Below are 17,484 nucleotides of genomic sequence, written 5' to 3'. Positions count from 1 at the left end.
AGTTAGGGATAGCTAAAATGCTAAACATGACAACTTCTGTCGTTAATTTGACAAAAGCTGAATCCCTTCTAGCGATGACCCCCAAACCGAAGGTCCAGAATATTTACGTGTGCCCTCCCGTCCCCTTTTCCTTCTATCCTTTCAATACGTTGAAAATATATCCTAAACTTTAGAAAGTAAAACATAGCTGGGTGCATTAAAACACATTATTAGACCATGACATAAATAAATCAGTGTTTTGAGAGATTCCACTACACGGCGATGAATTTACACCGTCTCTGGCGGCTAAAGAACGCTTGCTAACTAGCATAGGCACTTTTGCAGCAGGAACGTGGGACAAAGTACTTCCGGTAGGTCATGGAATCGCTTGTAGCAGGTACGTTTTGATACTGAACTTTTCAGTTGTTATTTTATTTTCATTTATCACATTATATATTTCGCCAAGAAATAACATACTTTATTTGTTGCCGATAAAAGTAAGTACAACTCCACAACGTGGATATTCGCGAGAAGCCAAGACAAGAGGAAGCAATAATCAACCATCTTTATTCTGCTAGCAGCAAACATAACAAGAAAAGAGAGGATCTTAGTGTGGCTGTAGTTTGCATTTTATTGTATGTTTCTTAGCTACTTGTTAAAGACCGGATTCATATTTTGGAATATAGCAAGATAAAGCTTGGATACACGACTCGTTCACCCACGGCACACCTGGAGGTTTATGATTAGTAGACTGGCTATATTTTATTTTTTTCATGTTTCCAACAGGTTTACCTTCCCCTAATCCCCCACCGCCAACCCAAGAGGCTAGACCAGCAGCTTCAGATGTAAATAACGACAGCAGTAGTATTACGAATTCGAAGAAGAGGAAAATAAACCGTTCTGAGAGGGAAGACATTGATTCAATATCGGCATCTCCTAAAACCAACAATTCCTCTTCTTCCTCCACCTCGCAACAAATCCAGAAGAAGTTGAGGTTCGAAGATTCAGTAGATTTCATAGGACTGGGTGTGAAAATGGCTGAGGAGTCTGCATCGTGTTCTTCTAACAAGACGAAAACAGTTTTTTTGGCTGGGGTTGTTGGGCATCATGCAAACGGGCTGACGAAGACTGCAGGCTCCACTACCTTCTCCAACAGCAAACCTGGAGCTGCAAAGAAACTAGTAATCAAGAACTTTAAAGGTAGTATATTCAAAACATTCAAGTGGTGCATGCAGTATTCATATTAGTCCCTTCTAGTGAAAGTTTCTACTAAAATGGTGCTAATTACTTTGCCTAAAATTATATCTGCTTTAGTCTGGCTAATCTAGCTATGCAAGTTTAAAGTGAATATGTGAGTCAGTAAAATCCACAATGATACACTATTTAAATGCCTGACATGAAGCTCATTTGTCTGAGTATTGTTATAGTTACATATGTTGTTTTAAATTAACTGTAGTACAGTTGAAAGGACACAACAGAAAATGACCGTTCTCACACGGTTCCCTGCTAATTTTCTTCACAGAAAAGCCCAAATTGCCAGAGAACTACACACACGAGACCTGGCAAAAACTAAAGGAGGCGGTTGAGGCCATTCAAAACAGCACTTCAATCAAGTACAATCTTGAGGAACTCTACCAGGTACCAGAAAATTCTGCACCTGCCTCATTTCCCTTCAGAACAGCCCTGGGTCATGTTCGTTAGGCACCAAACGGAAGAAAACAGACTGAAACAGGGTGTTGCAACCTTGAATGTCCAAAAATAATTGCCTTTTTTCGTTTTCCGTTGCTAAACGTTTTATGCTTTGTGCCCTGATGAATACGACCCTGTAGTTATTATTATGATTGGCCACAGATGGGAAGTCTTCATCCTCCCCTGTGAGTTTGATGACCTTGGCTTCTTATTCAAGCCCTGTGATTTAGCAGTCGGTAAGCTAAACACAGTCTGAACAAACAATCTCTTTTTTTTTTTTTTTCACCATGTCTTTAGGCCAGTATCTTGTGAAAGAGCTTGACAATAATTCACGTGATATGTCTGCACTATTTAATAGCTGTGTTTGGTTATGGGATGTTCAGATTATATGACGTGAGTGTAGTTTTCTGTAGGGTATGACATGCATAGATAATCAGTGTTTTAACCCTAAAATGCAATAAACTTGATAGTGCTTATCTTTTTGTTGTTTAGGCTGTCGAGAACCTCTGCTCCCATAAGATATCTGCCAGGCTCTACAAACAGCTACGGGTGGTTTGTGAAGATCACATCAAGGCACAAATCGATCAATTCAGAGAATATCCTTTTCTGGGTGTAAACAGATAGTACTAGAAAGATAACATGTTTAATACAGTTCAATATATGTTTAGACATTGTTCAGTCCTTGATCACTCAAAACTATTATGATAAGTCAAATTATTTTATATTTGAAGTACAGGAACTCAAATCATGTCATTATGAAGTTTGATATTGAATGCATGTGTTTTTTGTAGTTTGACATTTTTTTTCTACATTTATTTTGGTTGGTATTTTCTCCCCAATTTTGATCTTGTCTCTTCGCTGCAACTCCCCAACGGGCTCAGGAGTCGAAGGTCAAGTCATGCGCCCTCCGAAACATGACCCTCCAAACTGTGCTTCTTAACACCTGTCTGCTTAACCCGGAAGCCAGCTGCACCAATGTGTTGGAGGAAACGCTGTTCAACTGACGACCGAAGTCAGCCTTTCTTTTACCTTTATTTAACTAGGCAAGTCAGTTAAGAACAAATTCATATTTACAATGACGGCCTACACCGGCCAAACCCGGACGACGCTGGGCCAATTGTGCGCCGCCCTATGGTACTCCTGATCACGGCCGGTTGTGACACAGCCTGGGATTGAACCCGGCTCTGTAGAGACGCCTCAAGCACTGCAATGCAGTGCCTTAGACTACTGCGCCACTCAGGAGGCCCTTGAATGCATGTCTTTTTAATCATATGTACTGAGATGACACTGCTGCTGCTTTGTTGTTATGCATATGTACCTGCTACATCCTTGACTCTGTGCTCACGGATGTACTGGACAGTACCCTCTTCCTGAAGAAAATAGACAACTGTTGGCAAGATCACTGCAGACAAATGGTATGTCTTTATGACTCTTGTCTTCGACAGGATATAATTTGATAGGTGTTATTCAATGAATTTATAATGAATATGATTATACATGATTTCTTTACCGAAAATAATTTTTTGTAAAATATTTTTACAGATCATGATTAGAAGTATATTTTTGTTCTTGGACCGCACCTATGTTTTACAAAACTCAATGCTCCCATCAATCTGGTGAGTTGCTCTTCCTCAAATAAACATTCTGTCCATCTCTAGCCATATTATGCCAATAGTTATGGTTATTTATATCACCCCTGTTCTCTTCAGGGACATGGGCCTAGAGTTGTTTAGGTTTTACATAATCAGCGACATGAAGGTCCAGAGCAAGACCATCTATGGCATCCTGCTGCTCATCGAGAGGGAGCGCAGCGGCGAGACCATCGACCGCAGCCTGCTCCGGAGCCTACTGAGCATGCTCTCTGACCTGCAGGTATGGCTCTGCCCCTTCACACAGGGCGTAGGGAAAGTCTACTCAGTGGATATCTTGTTCTATTGGCCCGGTCCAGAAACACCCCTTAGCCCCTACCCACTAAGCACTTGTGTAGATCTGAAAGGATTGGAATGCTTATCCTGGACCATGCAATTGGTTCTTTGACTCCAATTCATTCAATACGCCCATACAGTAATACAAACACTGCCGTGTCTACGAATGTGTTCTTAATTGACTTGCCTAGTTAAATACAGTGAAATAAATACAAGTCTGACAAAGCAAGGGGTGTTTGTCAGTTGTTATTTGCAATCAGCAGCACCTGCATCTGGATTCGAGTTGATGTGATCTCAGCTCCGCCACTTGAGAAATGGCTTTAATGACACCCAATGTTCTCCCCTCTCCTGACAGATTTATCAGGACTCCTTTGAGCAGCGCTTTCTGGAGGAGACTAATCGGCTGTATGCTGCTGAGGGACAGAGACTGATGCAGGAGAGAGAGGTGAAAATATCCCTCCAGGAAGCGCAACACCGCTAACTGTCTGAGTCTGACTGGAGGCAGCATTTTGATAGTCTGGTCCCATATCTGTTTGTACTGTATAGCCAAAAATGACACTACTGCCAAACTTGACCATGATCATAGGAGTTGGTAAGATCTGTTATTGCTCTCTTGCCAACTTCTATGATCTTCACATTACTATTATATTACTGCACTGTTGGTGCTAGAATCATAGGCATTTCACTCCACCTGCGATAACTTCTGCAAATTGAAACTTTTATTTGATTTTACTCAAATTTGATGTTTGGCTATACAGCACAAACCGATCTGGGACCAGGTCTGTTTGCATTTTGAGTCTTGAGTCAACTTAGTTACTATAGTTACTGCTGGTAAAAAAATATTTGAACTGCTTTGTTATTTTGGGTTGATATGATATGTGGGGTGATTTTACATATACTAGATGTTTGTTTCACCCTGTAAGGATAGGCTGCTGTTTGGCTTCGTATCCCAAATGACTAATGTCTTTTCAGGTCCCAGAGTATCTCCATCACGTCAACAAACGCTTAGAGGAGGAAGCGGACAGAGTCATCACGTATCTAGACCAGAGCACACAGTGAGTTTTTTTGTTGTTGTTTTTTTTTACTTGATTGGATCACTTTTAGAATACAAAGGGGCTAGTCTTCCAAAAGCCTGTGAGTATTGTGGTCCTCTGTTTTAAGTTCTACATTTGACGCAATTAATCTTTGCTTTGCTGCCTTCTTGGCACCGGTCTCAACTGGATCTACCAGTGTGCATATAAAGGATGAAAAGAGAGTGATTGATTGACTCCTCATTTCCTCCCTCTTTTTATTTTCTTCAGAAAACCTCTCATTGCCACTGTGGAGAAGCAACTACTGGGTGAACATCTCACTTCAACTCTGCAGAAAGGTATATATTAGAAACTACCGACTTGACACACTGGGACATTTATTTATTTGCTTACAATCGTGACAGTTTAACAGTGTAAAAATAGCAATGTTATTGTCATCACATGAGGACATTATTTCTCTCTCTCTTTCTCTTTCTTTCTCTCTTTCTCTCTCTTTTATTTATATATATATGGACTGTTTAGTACCATGAACTAAATTGCTATTTTTCCATCTCCAGGCTTGAATCACCTGCTAGATGAGAACAGAATCCAGGACTTGTGTCTTCTCTATCAGCTTTTCAGTCGCGTGAGAGGGGGCGTGCTAGTCCTCCTACAGCATTGGATCGAGTACATCAAGGTATGCTTGAAAAGGTCAATGGTCTTTAGGTCAGCAATTCCACCCCCAAATCAGTAATTTCCTCTTACTAATTAACATTTTGGAGGTGTGGGGACACTTCCTTCCAAGTACAAAACAGTAGAAAAATTGGATCATTAATTTGTACAGTATATTGGGGCTCCTGGGTGGTGCAGCGGTCTAAGGCACTGCAAATCAGTGCTTGAGGCGTCACTACAGACACCCTAGTTCGATTCCAGGCTGTATCACAACCGGCCATGATTGAGAGTCCCATAGGGCAGCTCACAATTGGCCCAGTGTCGTCCGGGTTTGGCCGGTGTAGGCAGTCATTAACTGACTTGCCTAGTTAAAAAAAAAAAAAAAGTGACCCTTGACACCTACGAACCTCTCACAGGCCTTTGGAAGTACGATCGTCATTAACCCTGAGAAGGACAAGACCATGGTACAGGAGCTCCTGGACTTCAAGGACAAGGTGGACCACATCATCGACATCTGCTTCATAAAGAACGAGAAGTTTGTCAATGCCATGAAGGAGGCTTTTGAGACCTTCATCAACAAGAGACCAAACAAACCTGCTGAGCTCATAGGTTGGTATTGCATGATGATCATCTTATGAATGTAATCTTGGTTCCATGAAGGAAGGAAACTAGATCTAGTGCTATCGCTATGGGAGAAATTATGACACTACTACATAAAATGACAGAAAGAGAGCTCCCCTTTTTCAACATGTTTGTGTGTATTATGCTCCTGTCAGTTGAAAGCTACCTTATAAAGCTATTAAGCAAAACTTATTTTCCAGATTTTCATAAGTGAACTACAATTTTTTTTTTAATAAAACAACACATGGTTATATTTTGTAGCAAAACACGTGGATTCAAAGCTTAGGGCGGGTAACAAGGAGGCGACGGACGAGGAGCTGGAGAAGATGTTGGACAAGATCATGATCATCTTCCGATTCATTTATGGTAATGTCGTCCCAACATATTGAGTTATGGTAATGTAGTCCCATATATTCAGCCAACCATCTACTTCCAGGTCCTTTTAACTCTCTCCTCTTTGACAGGTCTCTTAGAAGTCTGTCTTTGTACTTGAACTTTATATTAACCTTTTGGATTCTTGAATAGGCAAAGATGTTTTTGAGGCCTTCTACAAGAAAGATCTGGCCAAGAGGTTGCTGGTGGGAAAGAGTGCCTCCGTGGATGCCGAGAAGTCCATGCTGTCGAAACTGAAACATGGTCAGTGTGTTTCCCCATCAGACTTGGTTTAAAATAGTATACATTTTCTATCAAATGGCTGTGCTTGATTGACTGATGCAATGGAATAGTCCCATAATTGCAACACCAACCCTACCATCTGACACTCGAGGCAGGCTCAATCAAACGCTCAAAATAATATAAATATTTTTAGTAGTATTTTGCCAAGGTCTGCCCCATACACCACTGTCTACATCAGAACACACCACTGCCATTAGCTACTACTATAAACTATACAAATACAACTCTTAACAAACAACTATGAAGCATGTGATACTGAATGAGACCACTAACTCGTAATCTTGGTCCTTTCTTTAGAATGTGGAGCAGCATTCACCAGCAAGCTGGAAGGCATGTTCAAGGACATGGAGCTTTCCAAGGACATCATGGTGCAGTTCAAACAGGTACGTACACATGCTTCTGGAATAGGAAAGACCATCAGTAGTGATATCTCAGTTTTAGGGCAACAATATCAAATGCATTACGCAGTCAGCTATAGATATGTAAGGGGGAAAAAGCTTGTAGTTGTGGCAGTATTTGGACATCGAAATAACTTGAAATATTAGCCTATGTATTTTTTTCTACCTTTTCTCTATTACATGCAGTGTCAAAACATCCCTGGTAACATTGAGCTGACGGTGAACATCCTCACCATGGGATACTGGCCCACCTACATCCCAATGGAGGTCCATCTGCCCGCAGAGGTTACAAATATCGAACCCTTCAGGCTCTTTTGTTTTATGGCCTGATATGTAATACATTTGGTTGGTATCCCAAATGGCACCCTGTTCCCTTTATAGTGCTGTACTTTTGACCAGGACCCATAGGACTCAAAAGTAGTACACTATACTGGGAATTGGTTTATTATAAAAAGCAAAAATGTTGATACAAAAAAAAATTCTAATCATTGAAATTACAAAGTCATTTATGGCATATTAGGTTTCTATATTGTGTAAAATCAATACCTATTGGCATGCGTTACATTAAATTGTGCACTGTTTCTTTAAGAACATCAATTTTGTGAGCAATGACATCCTGAAAAAGCTATCCCTTTTCTCTTTCTTTCTGTGCCCCCAAATGTTTGGATATACTGGTAAAGTTACCAAGTTGTTAACTAGCTAGCTAATGAGGCAACATGACTGAACGAGGTGTAAACAAATGCCCCCGCCCCCCGAGTGGTTTTGGAAAGGCCCGCAACATGGTTTATGAATGTAAAATGAGGCCCGTCAATCCACGATAGGAAGAAAAACATATCTGTGCTCGCTTTTTTTCCCATCTAGGCCACTCAGAAACAACGGTACAGCAAAGCCTAATCACCACAATTATTATCTAGGTCATTAATTTTTTTTATCGACCTGTCCTCAATGTTTATTGTTTAACACTTCTGCCCCTCTTGTCCAGATGGTGCGACTGCAGGAGATTTTCAAGACGTTTTATCTGGGCAAGCACAGCGGCAGGAAGCTACAGTGGCAGTCGACATTAGGCCATTGTGTTTTAAAAGCTGAATTTAAAGAGGTAGCTACCCATCTTTTGAATAATATTTCACTCATTTACACTGAACAAAAATATAAATTCAACATACAACAATTTCAAAGATTTTACTGAGTTACAGTTCATATAAGGAAACGTGACTTGTGAATACAAATATGCATCTGTTAGTCACAGATACCTTAAAAAAAAGGTAGGGGCGTGGATCAGAAAACCGTTCAGTATCTGGTGTGACCACCATTTGCCTCATGAAGCGCGACACATCTCTTCCGCATAGAGTTGATCAGGCTGGTTGTGGCCTATGGAATATTGTCCCACTCCTCTTCAATGGCTGTGCGAAGTTGCTGGATATTGGCGGGAACTGGAACACGCTGTCGTACACGTTGACCCAGAGCATCCCACACATGCTCAATAGGTGACATGTCTGGTGAGTATGCAGGCCATGGAAGAACTGGGACATTTTCAGCCTCCAGGAATTGTGTACAGATCCTTGCGACATGGGGCCATGCATTATCATGCTGAAACATGAAGTGATGTCAGCAGATGAATGGCACAACAATGGGCCTCAGGATCTCGTCATGGTATCTGTGAATTCAAATTGCCATCGATAAAATGTAATTATGTTCGTTGTCCGTAGCTTATGCCTGCCCATACCATAACCCCACGGCCGCCATGGTTCAAAATGTTCAGCAAACCACTCGCCAACCTAACGCCATACACGTTATCCGCCATCTGCCTAGTACTGTTGAAACCGGATTTCGTCTGTGAAGAGCACACTTCTCCAGCGTGCCACTGGCCATTGAAGGTGAGCATTTGCCCACTGAAGTCTGTAACGATGCCGAACTGCAGTCAGGTCAAGACCCTGGTGAGGACAACGAGCTGAGCTTCCCTGAGACTGTTTCTGACAGATTGTGTAGAAATTCTTCGGCTGTGCAAACCCACGGTTTCATCAGCTGTCCAGGTGGCTGGTCTCAGACAATCCCGCAGGTGAAAAAGCTGGATGTGTGGTTACACGTGGTCTGCGTTGAGAACAGTTGGACGTACTGCCAAATTCTCTAAAACGACATTGGAGGCAGCTTTTGGTAGAGAAAAGAACATTAGGTTATCTGCAAACAGCTCTGGTGGACATTCCTGCAGTCAGCATGCCAATTGCCTGCTCCCTCATCTCACATCTGTGGCATTGTATTGTGTGATACAACTGCACATTTTAGTGGCCTTTTATTGCCCTCAGCACAAGGTGCACCTATGTAATGATCATGCTTCTTAAAATTCCACACCTGTCAGATGAATGGATAATCTTGGCAAAGGAGAAATGCTCACTAACAGATGTAAAGAAATTTGCACAAGGTGTTAGCCAAATAAGGTTTTTGTGCATATGGGACATTTTATTTCAGCTCATGAAACATGAGACCAACACTCTACATGTTGTTTTTGTTCAGTGTAGTAGGTTTAGACAGAATTAATTTTTTTACTTTTCGTATCCCTGTCTTGTTTGTTGTTTCCCAAATAGGGCAGAAAAGAGCTTCAGGTGTCCCTGTTTCAGACGCTAGTGCTGCTCATGTTCAACGAAGGAGAGGAATTCACCTTGGAGGATATCAAGCTAGCTACAGGAATAGGTTTGTATGATCACAATGTAGCACATTCTGCTGAATGTCTGTCATCACACAAATCATAATAGATCAAATATAGCAGTCATCTTGAAGTTGATCAATTTATTTTCAGAGATTTTGCTTAAACAGTAGAAATTATCTATCTTTTGTTTTGATGTGAGAACCACAATCTTCTGCCAAGTCCTTTTGGATTGAGTTTGTGTTGACTTAAAGTGGGATGTGCGTGCTTATGTACAGTGCCAATAGAAAGTATTCACACCCCTTGACTTTAAAAAATACATTTTTGTTACCGCCGGAATTTAAAATTGATTAAATTGAGATTTCCACTGGCCTACACACAATAACTCATAATGTCAATTTAATAATATTTTTTGAAATTCTTACAAATAAATTAAAAATGAAAAACTGAAATGTCTAGAGTCAATAGGTATTCAACCCCTTTGTTATGGCATTCCTAAATATGTTCAGGAGTAAAAATGTGCTTAACAAGTCACATAAGTTGCCTGGTCTGACTGTGTGAAATAATAGTGTTAAACATAATTTTTGAATGACAACCTGATCCCTGTACCCCACACATACAATTATCTGTAAGATCCCTGAGTCGAGCAGTCAATTTCAAACACCGATTCAAATACAAGGGAGGTTTTCCAATGCCTCGCAAAGAAGGGCACCTATTGGTAGATGGGTAAAATGTATTTTAAAAAAGCAGACATTTTAATTATCTTTTTGAGTATGGTGAAGTTATGCATTACACTTTGGAGGGTGTATCAATACACCCGGTCACTACAAAGATACAGGTGTCTTTCCTAACTCAGTTGCCAGAGAAGAAGGAAACCGCTCAGAGATTTCACCATGAGGCTAATGGTGACTTTAGAACATTTGGAGTTTAATGGCTGTCATAGTAGAAAAACTGAGGATGGATCAACAACATTTGTAGTTATTCCACAATACTAACCTAAAAGACACAGTGAAAAGAAGGAAGCCTGTACAGAATTCAAATATCACAAAATATGCATCCTGTTTGTAACAAGGCACGAAAGTAGTACTGCTAACACAAAATTGGCAAAGCAAATAACTTTTTGTCCTAAATACAGTCTTACCTTTGGTGCAAATCCAATACAACACATTACTGAATATCACTCTCCATATTTTCAAGCATAGTGGTGGCTGCATCATGTTATGGGTATGTTTGTAATCGTTAAGGGCTGGGGAGTTTTCCTTTTTATATATATATTTTTAAAAAATGGATTGGAGCTAAGCACAGGCAAAATCCTAGAGGAAAACCTGGTTGTCTGCTTTCCACTAGACATTGGGAGATGAATTTACCTTTAAGCAGAACAATAACCTAAAACACAAGGCCAAATCTACACTGGAGTTGCTTACCAAGAAGAAAGTAAGTGTTCCTGAGCGCGCCAGGTTATACTTTTGACTTAAATCTACTTGAAAATCTATGGCAAGACCTGAAGATGGTCAACAACCAATTTGACAGAGCTTGAAGAATTGTGCAAATATTGCACAATCCAGAAAGACTAACAGCTGTAATCGCTACCAAAGGTGCTTCTACAAAGTATTGACTCAGAGTGAATACTTGTGTAAATGAGAGATTTCTGTATTTCATTTTCAGTAAATATGCTAAAATATCTAAACACGTTATCTTAATATCTAAATCCATTTTGAATTTGGGCTGTAACACAACAAAATGTGGAATAAGTCAAAGGGTATGAATACTTTCTGAAGGCACTGTATATGTGCAGAGGACGGCGAGCTGCGACGGACCCTGCAGTCGTTGGCGTGTGGCAAGGCACGGGTCATCCACAAAGTCCCCAAGAGCAAAGACGTGGAGGACGGAGACAAGTTCTCCTGCAACGATGACTTCAAACACAAACTCTTCAGAATCAAGATCAACCAGATCCAGATGAAAGAAACGGTAAATTTTCTCACTCACAGCAGCGTTGTGTTCATTAGGATAATAGTTTTTTAAAGGTTTTTATTGGACTGCAGTTTTATTTTTGTTCTCTTTTTTTGGGGGGACGGGTCCAGGTAGTCCCTGCCTGTTCCAGTTTTGGTGCATTTCAAATAGTAATATGAGTGCCAGTCTAGTCTAGTTGTAGCACTGATGGTACAGAGCTAGCCAATGCCCTCTAGAGTGTTCAAATACCAAGTCTGTCACTCGCCACTATATGTTCCCACTTCATCAGTCTCCTCCAATAGTTAGGTTTCCATTCAATTGGCAACAGGTTTTCATGCAAATATTGTAATATCCACATAAATAAAATTTTCCCACCAGAGATGTGTTACCATCAAATTGAGTCGTTGTGGATAAGTCTGTGCGTGATGACGTAGTGCACATAATAATAACTTTGGCTGTCAGTCAAACTGTGTTTCCTCCACATTGGTGTGGCTGACTTCCGTGTTAAGCGAGCAGTGTGATAAGAAGTAGGGCGGCCACGTGGGTTATGTTTCGGGGGGCCCATGTCGTGATAATTTTTTTTTTTTTTTATTCAACATTTTACTCGCATAAGAAGGTTGGATGGAAACCTGGTTTATTTTTACTGTCTATAAAGCAGAAAAAACTAGGGAAAAGGGAATATTAGCCACTTATTCATTTGGTGAATTGTCCTTGGTAGGTGGAAGAGCAAGCCAGCACCACGGAACGAGTCTACCAGGACCGGCAGTATCAGATCGACGCCGCCATCGTCCGGATCATGAAGATGAGGAAGACTCTGAGCCATAATCTCTTGGTGTCGGAAGTGTACAACCAACTCAAGTTCCCCGTCAAGGTGAGTAAATGGGGAACAAACATGTTTGAAACACATGACCTTGTGTGCAAGAAGATAACTATTCACTCGGTTGAGGTTCCCAAACGCCTTGTGGCTAATGTGGTATTTTATTTCTCTTGATGACCCAAAGTAACTGGCCAACCTACAGTGCATTCGGAAAGTATTCAGACCCCTTGACTTTTTACACATTTTGTTACGTTACAGCCTTATTTTAAAATTGATTGTTTTTATTTAATCAATCTACACACAATACCCCATAATGACAAAGTGGATAACTTTTTTTACTTTTTTTTTTGCAAATGTATAAAAAAAAAACATCTTATTTACATAAGTATTCAGACTCTTTACTATGAGACTTGAAATTGAGATCAGGTGCCTCCTGTTTCCACTGATCATCCTTGAGATGTTTCTACAACTTGATTGGAGTCCACCTGTGATTTAATTCAGTTGATTGGACATGATTTGGAAAGGCACACACCTGTCTCTATAATGTCCCACAGTTGACAGTGCATGTCAGAGCAAAAACCTAGCCACAAGGTCGAAGGAATTGTCCGTAGAGCTCCGAGACAGGATTGTGTCGAGGCACAGATCTAGATAAGGGTTGCAAAAAGATTCTGGAGCGTTGACGGTCCCCAAGAACGCGGTGGCCTCCATCATTCTTAAATGGAAGAAGATTGGAACCACCAAGACTCTTCCTAGAGCTGGCTGCCCAGCCAAACTAAGCAATCGGAGGAGAAGGGCCTTTGTCAGGGTGGTGACCAAAAACCCAATGGTCACTCTGACAGAGCTCCAGAGTCTTCTGTGGAGATGGGAGAGCCTTCCAGAAGGACAACCATTTCTGCAGAACTCCACCCATCAAGCCTTTATGGTAGAATGGCCAGATGGAAGCCACTCCTCACTAAAAGACACGTGGCAGCCTGCTTGGAGTTTGCCAAAAGGCACCTAAAGGACTCTGACCATTAGAAACAAGATTCTCACGGTCCCGTGTGGCTCAGTTGGTAGAGCATGGTGTTTGCAACGCCAGGGTTGTGGGTTCGATTCCCACGGGGGACCAGTACGGGGGGAAAAATGTATGAAATGTATGCATTCACTACTGTAAGTCGCTCTGGATTAAAAACGTCTGCTAAATGACTAAAATGTAAATATAATGAAACAAAGATTGAACACTCTGGCCTGAATACCAAGCGTCACGTCAGGAGGAAACCTGGTACCATCCCTACGGTGCAGCATGGTGGTGGCAGCATTATACTGTGGGGATGTTTTCAGAGGCAGGGACTGGGAGACTAGTCAGGATTGAGGGAAAGATGAACGGAGCAAAGTACAGAGATCCTTGATGAAAACCTGCTCAGGACCTCAGACTAGGGCACAGGTTCACCTTCCAACAGGACAATGACCCGAAGCACACAGTCAAGACAATGCAGGAGTGGCTTCGGGACAAGTCTCTGAATGTCCTTGAATGGCCCAGCCAGAGCTGTGCGGCGACGCTCCCCATCCTACCTGACAGAGCTTGAGAGGATTAGCAGAGAAGAATGGGAGAAACTCCCCAAATACAGGTGTGCCAAGCTTGTAGTGTCTTACCCAAGAAGACTCAAGGCTATAATCACTGCCAAAGGTGCTTCAGCAAAGTACTGAGTAAAGGGTTATGTAATTGTGTTTGGAGGATAAATTGGCACGGGTGTTTCGTCTCGGGACGCAAACCGTGCCAATATATCCTCCAAACACCGGCTTCGAGGGCATTATCACTTTTATAAAATGGGTTACCATTATATTGAAATAATGATTGACATATTTTCATTCATGTTATTTTGATGAATTTATTCATACCATTTCATCCTTCCACGACATATAGTCCCAATGCAAATTTCATCCTTCCACGACATATAGTCCCAATGCAAATCTAGGGTTGCTACTCAAGCCAGCAGTTTGTTCATTGTATCGGTTAGGTTGCCATAGTCGTGAAGCCTTGAGTTCTATATCTGTGGATGCGACCCAGTTGTTCGTTGTAAATGTTCCGTTGCCAGTTCTTATCCCTTGCTTGCTAGCTAATATTGTCAAGTCAAACAGTGCAGCCAGAATAAAAGCATAGTGGCTGCTTTTGTGTTTGACCAGTTTTCTATTGAAATTTCTTTTGTCATAAAAATCATGCTAATCCATGATTTCGACTGGGTGAGAAAAGCTGCCTGCCTGTCTCTCATTCCAACTCCCGACCCGTTCATTACTATGGAACAGCTGGAGATCAAATTTCAATATTGAAACAATGTTGCAAATATCAGAGAGACAGCATGGTTTATTCAAATCTCTGCTGTTGAAAACCAAAACAAATGGGAGATAATGTCTAGATGCTTCTTACAGTGGAGATCAAGTTTCTAAATGACCTAGCTGGGCTGATGAGACAGTGGATTGCTGAATAGGCATTTCAACGTCATAGACTTAGCCAGCGGTAACTTGTGAAATAGACATCAGCTGGAACACTGTTTTAACCAATCAGCATCCAGGATTAGACCCATCCGTTGTATTAAGATGCATCTAAACTGTACAAGCACTTCATAGTGGACTGTTATTTTCAGGTTTCATGTTTGCTAACACTCATCTTCTCAACAGCCTGCTGACCTAAAGAAGAGAATAGAGTCTCTCATTGACAGAGATTACATGGAGCGTGACAAGGAGAACCCCAACCAATACAACTATGTGGCTTGAAGAGGAAGGAGGGAGGGGGGCAGGTGGTCCAGTCAGGCTGAAGTCTTCTCTGATCACTCGGTCCCTTGGATGTCAGCGTTACCCTCTTCAACCCAGCGACCGACAACTGAATGGATACTGCTCTGCGGGACTTTGTCAGGGGCCTGTTTTCCTGTGGACTGCATGCCCATTAAAACAAGAATATCGTCCATTCTTTTCTCAGTCCCGCTCAGTGAGAATTGGACTTAGCTACCTTGGACAAGAAGAAAAGCAGACAAACCAATGTTCAGTTCTTTTTTTTCTTTCTTTTTTTTACAGAGGGGGGGGGAAAAAGTTTCTTTTCAAACGTAGATCTTTGTCCATCGGCGTTCTGCGCCTTGTTTATTTAAGTCACTACTTTTTACTTTTAATTCACTCTACTATCCCATGCGCAAATGTTCAAATGCATATCATTGCTCTTACCATACTACACTTGGAAGAGAGCGAAACAAAACTGAAGCTTGTCTCAATGTTGCATGTGAGACCCATGGATAAACATTCACAGTAGGATTTTATTTTTCTGTGGTGGATTTCAGTGTCAGATGTGGACACCTGCAGCCAAGTCATACGATTCTCCATAGCTATTAGTCTCAAACTACTCCTGTTCATCAACAGCAATCAATGAGACGATTAAGTAGCTAGGCGATATTATGAGGAATTGACAGTACGTGCCAAAAATGGAGCACTTTTCTTATAGGGTTGTAAATGCTGCTAACCAAACACTAACTTTTACTTGTTATATGCATTTAGTTTTCCATTTCACTTTTGCCCTGATTGTTTCAATGTTTGCTTTTTGTATATACAAGACTTTACAAATGCATTGACATTTTAAGTGCAAACAAACTTGGACAGTCACGTCGCCTTTAGGTCTTTTTCTTAACTCCTAGAGATAATCTACTACTAAAAGCACAGCGACATCAGTCCCTGTTACCCTTCACGTTTCCAAGTATAATATCTCAATTTACAAGCGTTATATTCTTTGTAAGTCCTCTCTGCAGGCCTTGCATTTGGGCATTAATGGAGTTGTTTTGAAATCGCAACAGATAAAAATACTTTGTTTATTGAGAAATCATGCTTGACTGGACTTTGCCATGTGTCTGAATAAATAGTTTGTTTTCTTGCTTCAGATTAAAGTAATTGTCAGTGTTTCTATGTTGTTTTTTTTCACCCCCATCTATTAATTTTCCTAGACATTCTTGCAGTTTCTCACAATGCAAGGCGAAGTTGACATCCTAATAAATTATGAGAGGATGAAATGTCTTGAAGAATCAATAATTATGATTTCTCATCGGGACAGATTTTTCTTGTTTAAATTCCATAGAAGATTAATATCAGCATTTTAACAATTTTAATACTCCTATTATCAGAGGTACAACAAATGTTTCCCCCCTTTCTTTCACTATCCTGAAAGGCTTATTTATATATTTCCCCAAGAGTGAGAGAGTTTTGCATGCAATATATATTGGGTTTCCAGCTGGAATTATCTTTTTTACAAAAAGTAATCCATATTGTCACACGATAATGTTAAATGTGTTTTCCTCAAGAAGAATGAGGAAAGAGTAGGGTTTGTTTGTTTGGGTGATGTGTCACAAAATAAGCTGGAACATGATAGGTTACATGTTTTCTATTAATTCCATAATTTGTCACTTATTGAGGGGATTCTATTAATGCCCCGGTGAACCAGGTTAGTGTTGACTGCATTCGATTTGGAACGGTTGTCAATAGTTACCACAGTCACAATTGGCTGTATTGTCTTAATTTATATTTTTGTCTTAATTTAAAGTTAGGGTTAGGAATACATTTAGCTGTGTGGTTAGGTTTAAAATCACATTTTAAGTCAGCGATATGACGTAGATGCAGAAAGTAAACGGGATTCCCTAAAAACACCACTTCGCCCAAAGTGATTTTCGTAGCAAGGTTAAGAAAACATTTTTGCTAACCTTAACCTAATTCTTCTAACCTACGTTAATTCTTTAGTACTGAGTCCAGCACCCAGGGGGGACACCACAAGCTTCTCCCACTTTGCCCGATGGGCGTGGAAGACTCGGCTGACACCGGGGCACACTCATCAGGATGACTGAGGGGTTCGTACTTCAGGCTTGCAGGTAGCCTAGTGGTTAGAGTGTTGGGCCAGTAACTGGAAGGTTTGACGCAGTTCATTGAAAAACTTGGGGCACTGAGGAATGTCCACTCATCCTGGGCAGCACTTAGGGTCTGGATGAATATCCAAAGCTTTCAGAACCCAAGAGAGGAGCTCCTGCATATCAGCTGATGAAAAGGGCCCTTCACTCTCAGCCCTCTCTGAGCCATGGTTCGCTGACCCAGAACCGGCCTCAGAGGT

At 41.1% G+C, this 17,484-nt stretch overlaps 1 protein-coding gene across 5 annotated transcripts; it reads left to right on the top strand.

Moving 5' to 3' along the window:
* Positions 1-111: 111 nt before the first annotated feature.
* cul4b (cullin 4B) lies at positions 112-16,291 on the top strand. 5 transcript variants are annotated; one of them, XM_014211752.3, is made up of 21 exons: positions 112-376; positions 766-1,179; positions 1,502-1,617; positions 2,161-2,264; positions 3,014-3,083; positions 3,211-3,284; positions 3,378-3,540; positions 3,949-4,038; positions 4,566-4,648; positions 4,895-4,962; positions 5,182-5,300; positions 5,692-5,884; positions 6,158-6,262; positions 6,422-6,532; positions 6,869-6,954; positions 7,156-7,254; positions 7,952-8,065; positions 9,549-9,654; positions 11,403-11,575; positions 12,276-12,428; positions 15,030-16,291. In XM_014211752.3, the coding sequence occupies exons 1-21, from the start codon at positions 358-360 to the stop codon at positions 15,123-15,125; spliced, it is 2,556 nt and encodes an 851-aa protein (XP_014067227.1). In that variant the 5' UTR covers positions 112-357; the 3' UTR covers positions 15,126-16,291.
* Positions 16,292-17,484: the final 1,193 nt, after the last annotated feature.

The sequence above is a fragment of the Salmo salar genome, chromosome 09 (genome assembly GCF_965601325.2).
Source record: "Salmo salar chromosome 09, fSalSal1, whole genome shotgun sequence".
Classification (NCBI taxonomy): domain Eukaryota; kingdom Metazoa; phylum Chordata; class Actinopteri; order Salmoniformes; family Salmonidae; genus Salmo; species Salmo salar.
Note: the sequence above shows the minus strand (reverse complement) of the source record. Positions and strands in the feature narration are given on the sequence as shown.

Coding starts and splice junctions, on each gene's coding strand:
- cul4b (XM_014211752.3), top strand. Junction 4,963..5,181: donor CACTTCAACTCTGCAGAAAG/GTATATATTAGA, acceptor TTCCATCTCCAG/GCTTGAATCACCTGCTAGAT. Junction 11,576..12,275: donor AGATCCAGATGAAAGAAACG/GTAAATTTTCTC, acceptor TGTCCTTGGTAG/GTGGAAGAGCAAGCCAGCAC.